Source organism: Bombus fervidus, chromosome 13 (assembly GCF_041682495.2).
Source record: "Bombus fervidus isolate BK054 chromosome 13, iyBomFerv1, whole genome shotgun sequence".
NCBI classification, from domain to species: domain Eukaryota; kingdom Metazoa; phylum Arthropoda; class Insecta; order Hymenoptera; family Apidae; genus Bombus; species Bombus fervidus.
The window spans coordinates 9,848,732-9,868,438 of record NC_091529.1 but is presented as its reverse complement, the minus strand read 5'-3'; the positions used below and the strand labels follow the sequence as shown (position 1 = coordinate 9,868,438).

Sequence of the window (19,707 nt, the reverse complement as noted above, 5' to 3'; positions counted from 1 at the left end):
ACCGAGACGGACAGTTGGCTGAACAGAGAGAACGCGACGGACAGATAGAAGGAGAAAGAGACAGGAGAGGTATAGGGGAGCGAACGAGAGGAAGAGAGACGGAGGCAGAGACCAGAAAGGAATACCAGGGGTGAAGGAGAGAGGGTTGACGCGTTCGAGGAGGACCGCTCTGGGGAGTGAGAGCGGTACGGGTCATAGCAGGGCGCGGCATTAGGGAGAGACAGAGACGGAACGAGGGAATGGGAAAAGGGGCCGGGGTATGGAGGGGAGGGGGTGTGACAGAGAGCGAGAAAGGGAGAGAGAGAGAGTACCGGCGCGAGAAGGAGAAAGAGAAGGGAAGAGAGAGAGTGGGTTATGGGTGAAACGTGGAGTGAGGTTGGCGTGGTTGGGGTGAGGAGACGTGGGGGAGTCGAGAGGAACAGGGGAGCGGCGCGGAGGCGGTGAGGAGAGTAGTGGAAAGGGTGAGGTAGGCGAAGAGAGGGGGTCGCCGCCGCGTCGCCAGTCACCAGTTTGCCGTGAGCGCTCGTGATGTGAGGACGTTCTATGATTTCGTTCAGGAGCGTGGCGCTCTCTTAGCACTGGCACTAGCAACGGGGAAGAACGCGTTTGTTTTCACGCAACTCGCGTTCCCTCTTCGCGTGTAACAGACAGACGTCGGTCGAGTCCAGTGGAATCGACGATTTTACCAGCAAGAGACGACCGAAGATCGTTGTGCGCCACGGTGCCCGGCCGATATTCGACAGTCAAAAAACCCGCGGCGTGCGCGACCACGCGACGCGTACACGAGGAATACGAGCGTCCCTCGTGCAACAAGGAGCGCAACATTTTCCTTCTTATTTACCTTTGTGTGTCGAGGCCTGTATGTCCTTGCAGTTGGCGGGCATTCTGTTCGTCAGTGTGTAACGTTTCCCGAGACTGCAAGCTACTGATTACCGTGCTCGCTCACCAAAGACGATCTCTCTTGGAACGTTTACGCGGCGTAGCCAGATACTACGTCTGTGCGTGTCAGTGTCTGCGTGATGCGCGAACATTTTCATCGACCAGCTGATCGCGATTCTGGCAGTGTTGCATCGGCTCAATGGACTTTATAGAGGCAGCTCGTCCGTGGAGTATCGCGTACGTGAACGAAAGGTTAGATCGTCGGTGGACGAGGGAACAGTTTTCGCGCGGGTACACAGCCCTTTTTTTGCTCGCGCCCGTCAACGTCAACACCTGCGGTAACCGCGGGAATTTTATCGCGGCGGTTCGCGGCGTCGCTGCTGCGTGGTGTTGTGCGCCAGCTTAAAGTTCGCGGACCGTGCGCGGGAGAAGGACAGCGCGCGTTCTATGTACGCGTCTAACTAGAAGGTGACAGAGTTACCAGTGTTGGACAGAGACAGAACTAAACTAAGAACTCTGAGAAAGTCGAAGCAATACGTGCCACCGTCGCATATACAAAACATCTCGTCTTTACTCCGTTCTTTCGATACCACCTATCTATACGATTCGTGTTATCGTTTCGTGATTGAATCAAGTACAAGGACAGGTCGGAAGATCGAGCAAGGGAAGTACGATAAATAAAGAACATCGGCCAATCTTTTGTATCGCGAAAAGCGTCCGTGCTTTCGTTGTTTGGAGCGCAGTTTGTCAGTGAGGGTAAAGCCGATAGCACGAGCGAGACAAAGAGCACTCGCGGAATAGCGACGCGGCAAGAAAGAGACAGAGATATACGGTTGTCGCTCCACGAGGAAGAAGAAAGACACGCGCGCTGCAATTGAATATGTCCGCCAAGCGAAAGGCCACTGCTATCATGCAGCATCACAAGGTGAGTCGATCGAGATTGCCACCGTATCACCACGTGATCCGACTTTTTTCGCGACAGGACTCCGTAAAGCGAGTCGTCGATGCGTCGATCTAGTAAAAACTCGTTGGAGTCAAAGTTTAACTCGTGGGCTATAATAGCAGCTCGAGGTTCAAGGTTGTCATTTTCTTTGCTACGAGTCGTACGTACCGTGTCGTCGTCGTGTGTAACTGTGTTGCGCGAACACGACGTTTGTCGTTGTTGAATCGCGATACGATAATATCGTAAAGTCGTAAAGAGGAGTATGAACGGAGGGGATGTTTGTCGCGTAAGCGGAGCGAGGATGGTGCAGGAGGAGGAGGAGTAACGGGGGGAGGGGGGGGGGGACCTGACGGTACTGGGTGTTCGGAAAATTGGAGTTTTCTGCCACCAGGTTGCGTTCCTTCCTCGTGCAACTCATTATTCCGTTGCAGTCTAATTTTTTCTCTCCGTGTTTTTTGGAGTTGCGAACGAGGCAGTCGGTGCGAGAGTGGGCGGATGAGAGGGAGGAGGGGAGGGAAGATGTACCGCGCGCGAAAGTTTTAATTGAAAGAGTTACACGAATTTCGTCGGAGGGGACGCAAGCGCGGAAAAGTTGCGAGGCTAACACTTAACGCGTATTGACTCATTAACCGTTGCTTGCGTCGTTATTCCCAATTTTTGTTTTTCGAACTACTGGAACCCGTACGCGGACGGGTACGAGTACGAGTACCGGCTTCAACGTTTTCCTGTTTTTTTTTTTTTTTTTTTTTTTCGATGTTCATTGGTACTTTCGTATCGACCAGAAATTTAGCGGCAACCTGAATTTCATTTTTAATCTCGTTGTATATCGTAATGGATACTATGTGTACGTCTTTTCGTTTGTTCTTTTTCCAAAGTTTCAAATTATGTACTTGGTACGTTTGTTGCGCAACAAATTTGCTTGAACAATTTTGTGTTTCATATCGAAATAAGGGTACATTTAGTATCGTGAAGAGAAAACTGCGAATATATCGAAACTTTTTATCGAGAACAACGCACGATTAGACGACGCTTCCCAGCCGTTTTTTCGTTCTTATATCATCGGGAAAGATTAGAAACAATTTATACGAACTGTTTGAAGACATTAATCTTTTTTCGAATAATCTATTAATGTAGCTAATAAAATATGAAAATTCACGAATCTCGTATGAATAAATTGTCGTTGTTTTATTTTATTTCCTTTAGAAAAGGTGGAATTAAATTTTGGAGTCGCGTAAAAGCTTCTATTCGTTATAACTTAAACGTACATATTATTAATAATTTTGCATGAATCGAGTAATAAATTAACGCAATTTAAATAACTTTGTGTAATTAACCATTTGTACTCTGATTGCATTTTACATTTCACTTGGTATAACCAAGTTTAACTTGTACAGCTGTACGGCGATACAATGAACAACTATGCGGAAGAGCTTTGACAACTTTTATACATCGTGAAATATTTTACCAACAATTCTTCGCACTTTCTAATAGTCGTTATAAATTTTCCTCTTTTATTTTACCACTTTAACATTCATCTATTCGAAGAGTATGCCATTTTCTTATAAAACGAACACGTTAAAATTAGATTTTGTTGTCGCGGTACTTCGATAATATGTAGATTGGGAAAGCATCGCAAAATTCCCGGATATTCACTCGACGACACGCAAATCGCAGAAATAAACGATACTCGATGACGAACTTGTCGGATCGGACTTATCGCGCGGGGCTTTTTCTTCTCCTTGGTTAGATTAGACCTGTGTATCTTGCACGAAAGATAATCCGTGGATCGCGTTTCTAGGGAGCTCGGTGAAGCACGTGCTCGATTCAAGAATCTCCGTGACTAGGCGCATCGACGCGACGTGGAATTATGTACCTACTCCGTTTCCTTCACTCGCGCGTTATTTAAATTTTAATATACGCCAGATCGTTTTATTCCTTGTAAGCGATCATTTTTAGCTTCTTCCTTGATGTAGAATAATTTAAATAAATGCACGGTAATTTCTTACTTGATGAATTTAGAAAATGGGACTTAACCCCTTGGGAAGTAATATCTTTATTATAATACATTTAACGCAATAACATAGTAGGACAGGCATACGCATGTACATTTTCTTCTAAATAAGACGGTTTGTAGTATTTCTCACGCGTTCTATACGACGAACATTATAATTTCTGTTGTTTTAAAACGATAGGATCTTGTTGGGTTATTTTATGGCATATACGTATTATGTACAGAAAATTGAGAAAATAGAACTCGAGAATATTTTGAACAATGTATTCATTTATTAGCACACAAACGTGTTAAGAAACTAGGAGCCTTTAATGATTCATTTATTTGCGAATAATATCTTCCTCTTTATATTTTTGATCCAATTAAGAGGTAACGATTCTAAGATAGTAAGTATATATATTCCGTTCTTGTTATTCACCCAGAAATGTCGTCAAACGGTCTCGTTATCTATAAAAGGAAACGTAACGTAGTCACGAAACGAATGGAATTCAGTTTTAATTCGTTGTTTGTACTTCGAACTCATTACCATTCGTATTTCCTGTAATTTCATTAATATTTGAGGTGTTTTAAGTTACGGAGGCGTTAAAGGGGTGTCGATCGTAACCGAGCGTTATTTTATTATTATATTTGCATATTTTCGATTCGTTCCCCGGATATCTATTCTAATTATTCGTGCCCGGGGTAATTGACGCGGAAATGTAATTTTCAGGGTGGCGTGCAGATAGGGTGACCGAAACATCGTTAAAATCCGCGATTAATTGCATATGTTGCGGCGATGGGGTTCGGAGGAATGTTTTGGGAGAAACGAAGGAAACGAGAAAATATCGAACCCCTCAAAAAAATATTGTTCTAGGGCAAAAAATGTTTTTTCCGATACTTTCTTCTTTTTGCTATTTTACAGTCTGCAATCTATCCTCACCCTCGACTGCAATTCCTTGTTCCATCGATCATTTCTCTACCGCGAATTTCTTTTCCAAAACGTGATCCTCTCGCTGGGCTAAAGATTGCTCTATATTTCGTTTCTTTCACCTTTAGTCCCTGTTCAATCGTTTATCTCTTTAAAGCACTTTGTAAATTTTGTATTAATCGTTTCCATAACAGGCGAAGCCATAATAGCTTCGAGTATATTTAAGATCCATTTCTTCCACGATTAAGGGATATTTCGAACGTTTTCAAAATTATCGATTTAAAAGAGCCAGTTCCTTTTATCCGTACTGTTCAACCGTGAATGAAATAAAATTCGTGGAAAAGGATCGCGAGCCAGGCCTGTGGATATATTCAACCCTGTGAACTCCATTAGCCGATCGATCGTCCGGTTGCATAAATTAATCCTGGCTATGCCGACCGTATTTAGCTCCAAAAACCATATACCATCCTGTTAGCCTACGCAACGGTGTAACAATGATCGATTCGAAAAATGTACTCGTTTTGCCTTTGAATCTTTCGCGCGGCTGCAGTGCCCTTTTGTCCACGTTGAAACGTTGAATTTCCAACAATTCGCCGGTCAGGAAATTTTACTGGATAATTCAGAACAAAATCGAACACCAGCGTTTGTCAATCGGAACAAATGTTTTGGTTTTGCGTTACAATTAGAATTAACAGCGTCGCTGGTTTATTCCGTGCCCGGCTCTATTTTTATGTTCTTTTTAACACGAATAAGAGATTATAGAGAGGTTCGATGCACTTCGTATTTAGTTCAATTTCAGAGTACGATTTATCGAAAACGTCTGGATGGGAAGTGCGTTTCGTTCGAAAGTAAAATTGCCGGAATAATTATTCTAACTTTATTCGTGTTTTATCGTGAATGAAATACAGAATAAACGAGTTATTTGTATTCTTAAGGATCGAGTAATTTATTTTACACAAGTGAAGTAACTTTGAAATTGTTTTATGATTTATTTCGATAAAACGGTGCATTCGGTATTCACAAATTGGAGAAAAAATAAATTCCAGCTATTGGTCGTTGGTCGATCAATTATGAACAGTCGGTGTGTGAAGCGTCGAGATTATCTGCTTCACGTTCGAAATACAAATTTTATATGATATCGGCTGGTATTCACTCTCCACTGGCATTCTTAGGTACTTTTTAACGAAGAAATCGTATATAATAGATTTGATATTTTTAATATTTAATTAAATTTAAGCGCTTTTAACGTGGTTAAGTGCGTGGTTTAAGCGCGGTGGTTAACGTTTAAAAACTTTGTTCGGCAGATCTGTTACATATTTGTTTTTATAAACTTTTTTTTTTTTATAAAATTCTATGAGTTTTGTATCTTCAAATTAAAAACGTAGTGTCTAGAACTTTTATTTCACGGAACACGTAACTCGCCGCTACACGTATCTCCTGCAGTTTCTATAGAAACTTACAAACAGGATATATCTACAGTTGTAAAAAGTTTGGTAAATCTATTTCCGCCTTTACGGAGACACAGCGGTTTCGATGTAAAGAAAGCACGATGTATCGTCGCAAGTGAAAAACAATTACAGAATTTTTTACTTCACGCGATACTCCAATTACGTACGTCCATTGTCCGACGAAAGCAAAGTTCCCAATGATATCTCTTACCATTTGAAAATCCCGTACTTTGTCTAACCTAGAGGGATGCGATCGAACAACCTACGAAATGCTACAGTTACGTATTCCCAATACTGTGCAGTTTCATTTTCAAGGAAACTACGAACAAAGCAATCCGCTATCGGCTCTCTAATTCTTGCAATCTCGTCCATCGCGGCGATGCGTCCATTCCGACCGAAAGCAAAACAACGAACAGGACGAAGGGTAGAAAAAGGAAAAGAAAAATGGCAAAAGGAAGGACAAATGGTCCCGGTTGAAGAACGATCGCGGCTCACGCCGATCGAACGCGATGCAACACATGATAAACGGGCGGAGAAGGCGCGTGAGTACAGCGGCGAGCGCGCGCACGACGAAGAGAGCAACAGTAAATACCGGTGGCCGGTTTGCTTGCCGGCGCGCTAGTTAGATCGATCCGATCAGAATCGAACCGCGAAAGTCAAGTTGGAGTTGAGGCAGGTTCGGGACGTCTGTGTCCTTCTCTCTCCCCTCTATGCATAGCCGCTCCTTCTCTTTCTCTTTTCCTCCGCTAGCACTCGCTTCTCGAGTTCCCCTCTTCTTGAACTAACGAGGCTGTCTCGCTTTGCCGCCTCTCTTTTCTTCTCTTTCTCGCTGTCGTTCACTGAATCGTTCGTCCTGTTCGCGCCTGCGCCTCTTCGCTCTCTCTCCCTCACGGTCCAACAGGTTATATTTTTCCAGCTCTCTCCCTTGACCCGTCTTCCTTCGCCCGTCTTTTTCTGCCCCTTTCCTCCACCTCCTCCTACTCTCCTACTCTCGCCTACTCTTGTTTCTCTCTTTCGGTCGCGTACTCGCTGTGGCCAATCAATCTTCCCTCTCGACTCCCTTTCGTTCGTTGTCGCCTCCACGACGACCCGACCGAGCTTTCTTCCCGCTACGTTCGAAAGTTTTTCACGCTTGCGCCCGCCGGATACGCAACGCTCCGACTCACCCCACCGTGCTCATTCGACCACCCTTTCAGCTACGTCGATCGCGCTCAGAACCAGGTAATTAGGAAGCTACGCGAAGCATCGCGCTATTTCTCATCGTCGCGATTCCACATCCAACGATTCTTCGTATAGTGTCGAATAACTCTGACTTTTCCATTTCGCGCGGTATTCCGCGCTTGGAAGAATCGAACTTTCGGAAGAACGTTGTTATTTCCGAATGGAATTTAGAGGTTGTTAAATCGTCGCCGATTTAGAAGAATTATCGTTATTCAAACTTCGTGATCGTACCCAAACGAGCTTAAATTCTGTACATTCTATACATTCACATGTTTTTATATAATAAAAACACCGATGCCGTTTTCCACACAACGAGATTAGATCAGATAGGCTCGTTGCAAGCGATTTCGATCTTAATAATAGAATACCAGCTTTTCCGGCATTTTTTCATCGTGTATCGCGCTTCTTGCGTTTCGAACGCAAACTCATTACGTCTGATTCACGTTGTCCGTTTCCACTGACGTCAGACGATTGTTCTCTAACAAAATACACCGGCATCGAATGATTTTTTGCGAAATCGAATGATCCCAGGTAAATGACGTATGGCTCGAACTTAGCTGGGAAAATATCTTATTCTACGTAGCGTTGAAATTTATTCCACTTCGTTGCGACAATCGACGATAACGTAGAATATGCTGATAGTATGAAAAATGCAAAAAAGACGTCAAAGATTCGGAGAATCGTGTCTTCCCTCGAAACTATAACTATCTTATACTTAAATATATAGATTGTTATGAATAATTGGATCCCCGCCCCCTCCCCCCTTAGTACTCTATTTTATACACTGTACAGAAATTCGCGTTTCGTGGTAATGATTTAATTTAGAATTTGTCAAAGTATTCGTTATAATTCAACCGTGTTACGTACGTACATGATTTGCTATAATGCGCCTTTTAACATTTCGCACTGTTAATCCCACCATCTGTTCTTTTAAATAATATAGAAGCACGTGCACGTTTTTCATTTAACACGAATTGGATTAGTATGGTAGATTCGCGGCGCGTATTAACCGCACCGGTCTCGGTGTTACTTAAAAAAATTATTACCCTTTATGTTTCCGTCTGACCGTTATCCACGGATATGGAATTTTTAAAAAACCAGAGGAGGCCGCTGAAAAACCAGGCTTTCGAAAAATTATCGGGGATGAAGTATAGAAGCGAATGGGCTGCGCGCACGGCTTGTAAAAGTTTGCCGCCCAAACGTGTGCGTATGTGCGTATTAGAAAGATGATGGCGTATCTAAATTAACGATATTTATATTCATAAAAGCGTAACATTTCCGTGAGTCCCACGATAGTAATCACGCTCGCTGACAGAAATGCGTCATTAGCGATTATCCTTTATTAATATTTATCGTTACGAACGGGCAATATTTAGAATCGTAAAATGGCCTATGTGTTATGAATGGAAGACAGCGTCAGCGTCCACGGAATAACAGAGATTGCCTAGACCCTAGAGATTACGAAATAGTATTTGCAGACACGCGTATTTTCAGCGTAAATTCATGCGTGATCGCAGCACGGCGGCGACTATTCCCTACGTTTGGCATTGCCAGCCGTGTAAAGGAATTTCAGTTGCAACGTAACGCTACTTTTAAAAACATAGTTGCTAGGACTCGTAAAAAGCTCGCGGAGGAGAAAATAATAAAATTTTCGGATGTTGGAACGTAATAATTTCTTCCCTCTGATGTTACACGAGGCTGAACCACATGGATCTATATTGGCCACAATTATATCACACTCAACGTTGATAAAATACCAGAAATGTTATTCTTACGTAAAAGAATGCGCAAAGAAATATCGTTGTTGACGTTCTCGTATAACGAAACGCGTATAATACCTTTCGTTCCTCTGTCTTTGAATAGAACGGCAAAACATAAAAAATGATGCAAGCGGGTGTGCGTTCCTTTTAAATTTTCCCGATTGATCGACGGTTGGGAATTCCCCGACACGTCGACGTTGTTGCCAGCGATGCGGTGGCGCATCAAAATTTCTTATCGACGTCGTCCGCGGTTCGTCGACGATAATACGGACGTATCTGTCACGGAGATGCGAATTGAAAAATATTTAGCGCATGACCGAGCGAGCGAGCGACCATGTGAATCAGCCAGTTAAACGCGAAGGAACGGGACGCAAGATGAACGCGTAATTCGATACCGACGTATTCGTCGCGAATACATTATACGATTATCGTTTCCCCTTGTATTTCGGCCAAGTAATGTGGCAAGAGTTAAGCCGGATTAGCCGGGAATGGACGACGCGTTTAAAAGGAAACAGCAAGAAACGTTTGTAACTGGGACGCTTTTAGCGTATTATTGCCGCCTGTTCGCGATGTAATATTTACTCTGTGTCCTTGCTGCTCGCCTACTTGGACGATGGATGCTATTTATTTGCGTCGTTATTCTTTGGTTAAAAAAAGACAAAAGAGACAGGAGACGATGTGTTCCTGCCGTGTGATATAATCTATGCGATGCGAGAGTGAAAAATATGGAGTTAAATTTTTTTATACGTGGGTGATGTAGCATGCAGGCGTTAAAGGTTGCTCGGAATTCTATCGATTTAACGCGATAAACGTTTCATTTTCTTTACAACAGCGTTTTTCCATCTTCCTATGGACGCACGATCCTTCTTTGTAACGATCGAGCAGTCGCCGGTGAACGTGACGGCTTCTTGATATTTTCGAATATTCGCCGCGATATCAGCTAAGGTCGTACATACGCTTTTGATCAGCAAACGGCTGATTTCTACAGGCTTGTACACGTACGAGTAGGCCATTCGGAGCCAAGAGTTAATAAAGAATTACTTGAAGTATTTAAAAAGGGGTATAGCGTATAGAAAAGGTGGATGAGTGGAAAAGTATATGTAAAATTATATTTGAAAGGCCGCCTCCTCGAGTGTCTCTTTAAAGAAAGGTAAACACTCGAGGGTAATCTTGAAGTTGTCTTCCTGAAAGAAAGTGACTCGAGGTTTTATTAAAATCGCACGTAAATCAACATTTTTAGTCGCATTCGGTTTATTTTTGTACTAATGGAAATGTAAGTAGCAGAATTTAGTTACATAGTCACGAAATTTACGTAAATTTACAAAACAAATTTACCCGATCACACATAAAGTATGTATGTGCAAAATTGATGTTTAAGTAGGTTTAAAGTTCGCCAAGTTAATTTGAATATAAAATTTACTTAATTACATGGAACACAGAGTGTGAAACTTACTCGATTACACGAAGTGCGAAATTTACTTAATTAGGCACGATCTAAAGTTTGATATAATCCGAAATGTGCTTTGTTGCTTCAACGTTGACGCGCCGTACAAGGTGTGATACCTACGAAAGGAATTATTTGTTCGTTTCGTTCTTTATTTATCAAATCTAAATATTATAACGTTGCGCGAGAAATTGATCTTTCGCGTTGTCTTTGTAAGATCAACGTACATGCGTGCGTGTATGTACGAAAATAATCGTTGACTTGTTTTATTCTGGCGCATCGAAGGCGAAGTATTCAAAATTCAGTTCTCTCAGACAGTCGCTGGCAATATAAATTCTTGAAATCCTGCAGACAGAACTCTTAAAGGCTGCTTTGCAACGCTTCTCGTGCAGAATCCTGGGGCGCTAATGAGGCGTGCGATTCTCTCTTTAAAGGATTAAATTACTGAACGTGGAAAGTCGCGGCAAAAGGCTGAAGGTTTGGCATAAGAGGTTTCGTTCTTTAACAACGATCTCAAGGGCTTAATGGAGCTTGTAAATGACGGAAAATCGATTTGCGAGCAAAACGTTATTTTTCAATATGTCCGCTTTTTCTGTTCTTTTTCTTTTTCTTTTTTTTTTTTGTTCTTTTGCCCCCCAGCTCTCGCGCTTTCTATCGAAACACGCATTTAGCATTTTGTTTTTAATTTTAGTATTAAGATCGATAAGGTTCGTGGCATAAATAAGGAAAAGCAGTGGGTAGAAAGACCTCAATTATCAACTTGTTTTATTTTAAAACGAAAGAACAAATTTTTCAATAAATATTTATATGAAATAAAATTGCACAATTATCGGCAAGTCGAACGGCAAGTTCATCTAGGAAGAAGTCTAAATTTTTATTCTGATTTCGCGAAACATATTTCGTTGTGGAAATAACGCCCTTAATCGTGCCCCGTTGATACATCGCCACTTCAGTTAGTCGGCAAAGGTACTTCTACCATCGACTTCGAAGTCTCCAGTTTATCATTCACACGATCGTTCCCATTCGTTCAGCCAATTAACTCACCTACACACGTGCCAGCCTAACACGCAACTGTTGACGGGTGTTCTCTGCCTTGCGAATTTTCGACTAGCCTGATATACCGAGCTCGAACAACCGATCATATGGTATTCATTCTTTTAACTTTCACTCGCTTTCCAAAAAATTCGAGCTCGAAAGAATTTCGCACCAAGTTTGAACGACTAGATTATGTATGATAAAGCGAAAAATATTTTGACGCGTTGCATTTTCCGATTGGACAGTCTTCGCAGGGCGAGTTCATCGGCGATGGAAGGGGGCGTTAACGGGGAGCAGTTCGTCCCACGACAGCCTTGCAAAAGAGGAGAAGGAAAGAGTTTGAGAGCGAGGGGTGTCTCGCACCCCTCGTATTCCCAGCGAGGTAAGGGCCAGTATGGATTTCCCATAAGATCAGGTATGCTGGTGCCTGGAACCGACAATAAGGGTGTGTCAGTGTGCTCGTTCGCTATACGCGTTGAAAGGGAACAGGCGCGAAGGGGTGAAAAGGGAAGAACCGAGGCATCCCTTCTCTTGGCCCGTTTCGAGCGACCCCTGCGCTCTTTTCTAGCCCCCGTTTCATCATGTCGCATGGTACGTTCCAAATATATACACGTATATTCGCTCGTATATTTGCTATCTTTCGTTATATTTCGTGGACCAAGGGTTTCAGATAATCGTTTGACAAACGCTGATAACAGAAAAGGGAAGACATTTTCTTGTTTCGTAGAGCGGTACTTTCAACTGATTAGTCTAACTTGCGTAGCAAAGAGAACAAGATAAACTCCGTGCAATAATATCGCGGATACTTTTACGGTATCGTGTAATTATGTCGAAAAAATTTGCGAACAATATTTGATTCTTATCGTATCGTCTAGGAAAACTGAATTTTAGCAAATGTGCAGAAAAAAAGAAAAAAAAAGAAACGGCCTCGTCGTACCTACTTTACGTAAATAATAAATTGGAAAACGCGTTCCTTTGACCAATGAAAATTTTCTCTTTGGTATTCACGGAGGACCATCGATGGCGCACGCGGCACAAAACGTGTTAACCGATTTCCCAAAAGCAACGATGCAATCGATGGATGCTTTTGTTCCTATCCATGACGCGAGCACCCGAAGTGGAGTACATAGAGAGAGGAGGCTATTTCCACCCCTCCGATAGCAAGCGCTACCCCAAAAGCGGGAGCAGCCGATGTTCCAAAAGTATACTCTTCGGTAATGCACTCGGGGTGGAACCACGCCCTCTCATCCTTCTTTCGTGAGCGAACCGCGAGCCACGTTGTTCACGTTCCAAGATCGCCTCTAGCCCTGGCTCCTTGGCAGAGTTGCTTTGCGGTTACCTTTATAGTCTGTCGGAGCCGCGGTAAAGATTCTGGGTTTACGTACCGTGAATTCCGCGCGTGAAGTATTAATAGGCGGACCGATCTTGGGGGCCGTCGTTGGGCTGTGGCTTTTCTAAAATCTCTTCTCAACTCGTTTTACCGTCGTACTTGCCTCTTAGGGATTAAATTTCCAATAGAATTTTCGACAAAGGAGGAAATCTTTTTAGAAAAATCGTGTTAAAATTTCTCGATACATCGATATGCCGATTACTTTAATGACCGTTTCTTTTTTCAACGAAACGTGGCTTTGATATAAATACAAACCAAACTAGCGGGTAATAAGTGCGTGCACTACGTGTAAATGATGCTTATTTGCACGCGTTGATATTTAGTCTTATTAGAGTCGTGCGTTATAGTTGCACTCTTGAAAGATGAATTTATCATATTCGTACTAGAATTCGCAACTTTGTTTTTGCTTCTAAATTTAACGCCTCTATAAATAATACTATCATATATATATATATATATTCCTTTTCCTTCTAATATGTTTCGAAACATGTACAAATGATTCTATATTAAGGCTATTGCTCTCGCATTTGTCATTTCGTGAGTAATATCTCAAGGGATTTTGATGAAAGCTGCGATGCATAAAGTAGACCCATCATCCTGCTTCTCGATAAAGCTCTACGTCCAGCGATTCACCTCCGAACGAATCCTTGGTGGGCCGGTAATATCAGCGGTCCGGCTCACGGCTCGAGGAAATGGAATTTCCTACGGAGGCAACGGTGGTGGTGGTCGTGCTCATCGTCGTTGGCCAGCCTGATGACGAGCTTATCGGCACCGTTCGTCAACCGGCACACACGCACGCACACCGCTTGCCAGCGTGCATTGGTGATCGTGTACGGTCGGTAGGCGTGTGTGATAGCGAAGTGATGTTTGTTGCTAGCTGTCGGCTGATTCAGGGAGCCATCCGTGTCAAGGTACACCACATCGACGTCCACATGCAACGTCCTGTGTTCTTTTTGCACCAGTCACGTGCACACGTACCGACAGAACGATCGACTCTGTAGCTTGCATGGCGCTCGCCTCGCGGTGTACAGGGTGGATTGGAAATCGGACTACAATTAGGGGTGGAACGGAGAATGGTAGACGTTCGAGCCTGATGGAAAATTATCGAACTAGAGTGGTTTGAAAGCAGTGGAACTGATTATTGGTACATTAATGAGATACATCGAGTATGAAAGAAGTTGGGATTTAAAAGTGGCGGATATCGCTGGTATCTTTGATACGCGAGGATTCACATTCGGATTTTCGTATTTTAAAAATAAACTTCTTAAGCGAAATCGAATCACGTAGGAAGAGTTAGAAAAAATACAGTGTTATCCGTTATTATCTTAAATTATAGCTATTGTAGGAAGGTGTACCATTAACTCGTTACACTTCAGACGTCCGATCGAAACGTGTACATAATTACTTGGATCGAGTGCTCGTTTGCTTTTATCTGCAAGCAGATGCAAGCGTTCGAGAGTGAATATTTTATAAAGATACGTAATAAAATTGTTTTACGAGTATCATCGCTTTGTCATCGAGTATCGTTGATGATTTCTCTGTTCTCGCGTAATCCACCACTCGTTCGGATATCGTTCTACTCGCAAAGCAAGCAAAAAATGATAAATGACGATTAAATTCCATTAACGTTTCCTCTTTTCGAAATATAAGATGATCGTTACAAAGAGAAATTCGCGCAAACCCTGCTCCCTCTTATTCCGAACTGGAGAAATGGGACGAAAATTCTGCAAGGTGCCAAGTGTTTCGAACGGCGAATGAGTTACTCGCGAGATAATTTCGCTCGTAAGAAACGCTGCTATATCGTCTTTTTAACCGACGATTCTATTAGCTGGAACACGCGATTCATCGATAAATTACGCGAAACGCGCCGCCGGAAGGAAATTACGAAGCGATCGAGAGCGCCGCAGGACAGGCCGGTTTTCTGTGTTGTTACGAAAACGTATCGACACTTGGAATGCAGCCGATCGATATAATCACGCGGCTGGTGACATTGTGAAATAAGGCTCGACCTGACGCGTAATTTTAGTCGCGCACTCGAGCAGATAATTAAGGCAACCGCGAGCCGATGAGTTATGTCGTTTCTGGATCGCACGATGGCTCAACCTGGCCGATTGGATCTTTCTTTTCGACTTCTGACCTGGTTCCGATACTTTTCGTGTTTCGTTCTTTCAGTTATTGAAACCGCGCGAGCAAAACTTCGGTATGCAGAAGTTGTGGAATTATCGCACGTACAAATTAAAGTTACCAGTAAGTAAGAGTTGCAAATTTAAGAAAAATTATGCCAGTAGTTTCTCGTTTCTTTTGTCGAAGGAGAATGGAAATGGCCGAGCTTTGCCTCTACTTTCATTCTTTATTCGTGTTTTGGTCGGTGTATCGAACAGTTTATGCTCTTAAATTCTAAATATAGCAACTATCGGTCTACGCAATTTTTACACGCCATTATCATAACGTCGATGCCATCATCGACCTTAATCGCGTAGATTCTAAACAATCTCGCAAATCGAAACACTCAAACCCGTTATGGGCTCTTCCTTCGAGGAGAAATTCAAGCGATAACCGAATTATCGTCGGTTCGAAGGTCACCTACTGAGAATCTACCTGACCTGCCTCGTACATAATTCAACCATCTGCCCTCTCTCAGGCTCGTGAAATACCTGTTCGCTGACGACACTGTTTGTAATCCACGGAGAGCCGAAACTGGCTAGCGACTGTTGTTCGAACGGTTAGCTTGTTACCTGAACGCTATAAACAGCGCTTAAAAGATACGTCGTTCGAATTTATGGAACAGTGCTCGTCCCACCTTTTGTAGAGGTCCCTTGGTACGTTACGGGACTTTTACGGGCGTGTACTAGGAACACAATTATGCGAGAGGATTATTTGTGATGTTCTCTCTGCGTAGTTGTTAACGACGTTGTCGAGGAACAATTCTAAGCGCAATCTAGAGGCTTCGTCTTTAATTTCGGGGATAAAGGATAGAGACGTAACTGTTATTCGTTAACCGGTCGGAATATTTAGAGTTCCAGATTGGTCGGTATTTTCCGAATTTATGAACTTAGACAATTGCGGATTTTAAGAATGAAATGTTTGTTTTAGACTTTACGGTCTTATGGATATAAATCTTTACAACGTTAACAATCGGAGTTATGGAATTCTATTGGACGAAATAAGCTGCTATATGCAATACCTTTATTGGTCTGAGGATGTGCTATAAAGTATGACCTGCCTGTATGAATGTAAAACTCAACGATCTTTAAATTCAATAGTTTGAAACACACGAAAAGCTCGTCAGAGGCGAACGCGAAGACAAAAGAACCGGCTGTACGCGCTGTAGTAAATTCGTTTTGACATTCGAGGGAAGGATTCCCGTTTTACTTCAATTACCGTGCAACCTGAGAGGCATCTCCGGTGATATCGTTCACCCGATCCTCTTCCTCCCTTCCACCCTGTCGTCCTTTCTCCATAGCCATTTGTTCCTCGTCCCGTGTCGCTTGTCAGTCAAGCAGAGCGGCGCGAATCGACCGAAGCATGAAAGTTTTACTCGCGATTACTCCTGCAGTCAATTAGCGGCGAGCGGATTCGATTATCGTCGAGTAATCCCGAACCTAGGGTAAGTAACGTGTCGTTGTCCCTGTCGGAAAACGATTCCGGTCGAACAGCGTAGTAGCTAGGGTATCGCGAGTCAAAGGTACACACCAACGACTTTCCACCGCTTAATCCAATTCTCCAACTTTCTTCTCTCCGTCCTTCTCCTTCCGTCGCGTCGCTAAAAATAAGATTGGATGATACACAAATGGAATTTCAACGCAGAACGAGCAATCTTTCGAAGCTCGCGCTTACGTTCAATGTTGCAAGGGTTAATTCAGAAATTGGACGTAATTGGGGAACGATGCGCTGATAATCTTCACGCGCGATGAACGAAGATACGCGGAGAAATCGTTAACAACCCGACAGGAATTTTAGACTTTGTTCTTTTGTACTTAATTCTTTGGGATCGCGGTTAGTTACGGTTATGTGAAATCGAGACGGGCAATACAACACAGACTGTCTCTGCATAGCGATGTCTACCTTTGTTCGTTCCGTGGCCGAAAACCGAAAAGCTCGACGACAACGATCGTCTAAATCGAGGCCGGATACGACGTTCCGCCGATAATTATACCGAGTCTGTGGATTTTCATTATACATGCGCATAGGTAGACGACCGAGCCTCGAGGTTGCCCTCCCACATTTCGTTCCCCGGGACAGAGAGGATCCAGGAAATTACCGATGAAACGGCCTGTCAGACAGGCTGGGACTTGCAGGGCCATCACGTACGGAAACGTTATTTCTTCGTGTATAGAACCACACCGGCCAATAGGAGGCCCCGTTTGTCGAGCTTTCAATTTCTTTGACGGCTCGAGCGACCGCGGAGACTACATTTCTTGGCTTACGACTCGACGTTTCGTGGAAACGGGTCGATCGGGATATTATATCGCGCTCTTTTAAGGTCCTTCTCTAAGATAGATGTTATGGCTTTGTTTTTTGATCAGGTGGAATAGGTGGACAAGAAACGGCGTAGAATTTTCTTTATATTTATTCGCAGATCAATATTTTTGTACGGCCTGGTAGAATATATTAAAACTTAGCTTTCTATCCGTTTGACGACATAGTAGTTTCGATTCGTATTCTTCGAGGATGCGGTGTTCTTGCCGAAACAACGTTTTAAAACGCAAAAAGCTGTACGTAGTCCTCTTGAAAAGAAGAACCGCGTATGTAAAAGTTACGTACTGATTTCTTTCGTAGCCTGGTCGAACAATTTTAAGATTGGAACGAACGTTGCCGTCACCGTGTCTGTGATTTCGTGTTTCGAGCGAAGATTCGGTTTTCCACGGTGGAATAAAAACATCGGGAAAAATTTATTGGACGCGTTCGCGATACGAGCCCTACAGCGGTTTGTAGAACGCCACCCGGTACCCAGACGCATATATGTGCATATATCGCACATATACGTGTGCACATACCTGTCCGATTTCCAACAAGAGAGGACACAAAGGGGGTCGACGATGGCGGGCTACATTGGGGGTTGCGGTGTCAATAATACATCGTGCTGTTCGTATGTAGGTGACTCTTGGTAGCGGATATTCGAGTCGCGTTCGTGCACGAACAAGAATCGCGAATATCGTCTTTTATTCTCACGAACGAAGATATTCTCGGAGATCGTATCTTTGAGTTTGAGTCTCGATTATGCTCGTAGAATTCGAACGATAGAAGATTTTATGACTGTAAGAAGATTTCGAGTAGGAGATATGTATCGAGAACTAGAGAATTCGATGTTCTTGCAGTCCCTTTTCAAGCTGAATTCCATTCTAATTGAATTTAAATAATCTTCGAGTAATTCGTGTAGATACAAAATACATAAATTACAATACGCTGTATCGACTCGATGCGGCTCAAACAGCGTCGTACGCATTTACAAAATTTTATCGGACCGCTCGGATTACTAGCTTTACACGCTTCCTCGTTCGATCAGATATCCAAAAAGCTCCTCTAAACTGTGCGATGTATCTTTATAAAGGAATAACGTTGGAGGTCGTAGTATCGGACGAATCGATGTAACGATATTTATGAAGAAATAAGAACGCAATAACGATCGCAAGATATTGTCTGTTGGCTCTGGGTACATTACAATTTCTCCGTCTTCTGGAGCCACAAATTTCCCAGTTTGACCGAGCATCGTGCAATTGGCGAGATCGTCCATACGCATTCGCCATTCGACATTTACATTTTCCGACGGTTTCGCAAAATACCGTGGTTATTTACACGGCATCGACACGTTCGACGGTTGCAGGGTGCGGCGGTCGGAAGGTGGCGGCGTCAAGCGCGCAATTTCCACGACGGAATTTCGAGCGTGGACAGCGGCGCAGCAAAATTATTATTTTATTCGCGGAACTTTACTCATTTCCTCGGTCGTAGCCATCGTTGTATCTCCCTCGTGGCTGCTCTCTGGTCGAGTTTACGGCTCTCCCGCCTCCAACCCCGGCGTGGCCGCTTCCCATACACGGTGACGCGCTCACACATACGTATTCGCGCATATACGAGAGCACACGTAAACATTCGTATGCACGGAGAGACGTATACGTGTATGGAACGCGGAGAGAAGGTGGAAGCTCGTGCAGCCGCGCCTGCGGTACATATATTAGCACGTTCGACGCACACAACGCCGTGAAACAGCGTCGCACGCGCGCACACGCCACACTCGTACGTGATATATGTCTGGCTGTACGTGGCGGTTGAGTGGAGTTGTGGTGGACGGGTGGGTGGCCGTGTGGGCGGGCGGACGATAGTTTATTCAGCGGATTATTGACGGGTGGTGTGTTCGGGTCCTACATGCCGTACGGCACACTCAAAATAGCCCCCGGTTAACCCCTGACGCTGGCATTTGAAATATCGACCTTTTCGAATTTAGTCGGGATATGCGGTTGCTGCGATCGACCGGCCATCGAACGGGGGACGCCGCTCGATCACCGCAGAGAGATCGTCGATCTCGTTCAGGTGTCTCGCATCTTCCCTCCTCTCGCGAAATTATTCTATTTCGAGGAATCCTCGTTCTTCAACGTTCCTTCGTTTCAGGGCTAACGCGACTCTGTTTTGGCTGGAAAATTGTTTTACGTTTTACTTTGCGGTGAATCAAAG

At 43.6% G+C, this 19,707-nt stretch overlaps 2 protein-coding genes across 4 annotated transcripts in view; one reads left to right on the top strand and one right to left on the bottom strand.

Annotated features, from left to right (window-relative positions):
* The first annotated feature begins 502 nt into the window (after nt 1-502).
* LOC139993750 (nucleolar protein 4-like) overlaps nt 503-19,707 on the top strand; it is a 94,764-nt gene continuing 75,559 nt past the window's right edge. For all 3 annotated transcript variants that reach the window (XM_072015760.1, XM_072015759.1, XM_072015758.1), the window contains exon 1: nt 503-1,804. In XM_072015760.1, the coding sequence (XP_071871861.1) occupies nt 1,760-1,804 (45 nt within the window). In that variant the 5' untranslated portion in view covers nt 503-1,759. The remainder of the gene's footprint in view (nt 1,805-19,707) is intronic.
* LOC139993754 (uncharacterized) overlaps nt 15,340-19,707 on the bottom strand; it is a 253,487-nt gene continuing 249,119 nt past the window's right edge. The window contains exon 5 of the mRNA XM_072015766.1: nt 15,340-16,801. Within this exon, the coding sequence (XP_071871867.1) occupies nt 16,718-16,801 (84 nt within the window). The 3' untranslated portion in view covers nt 15,340-16,717. The remainder of the gene's footprint in view (nt 16,802-19,707) is intronic.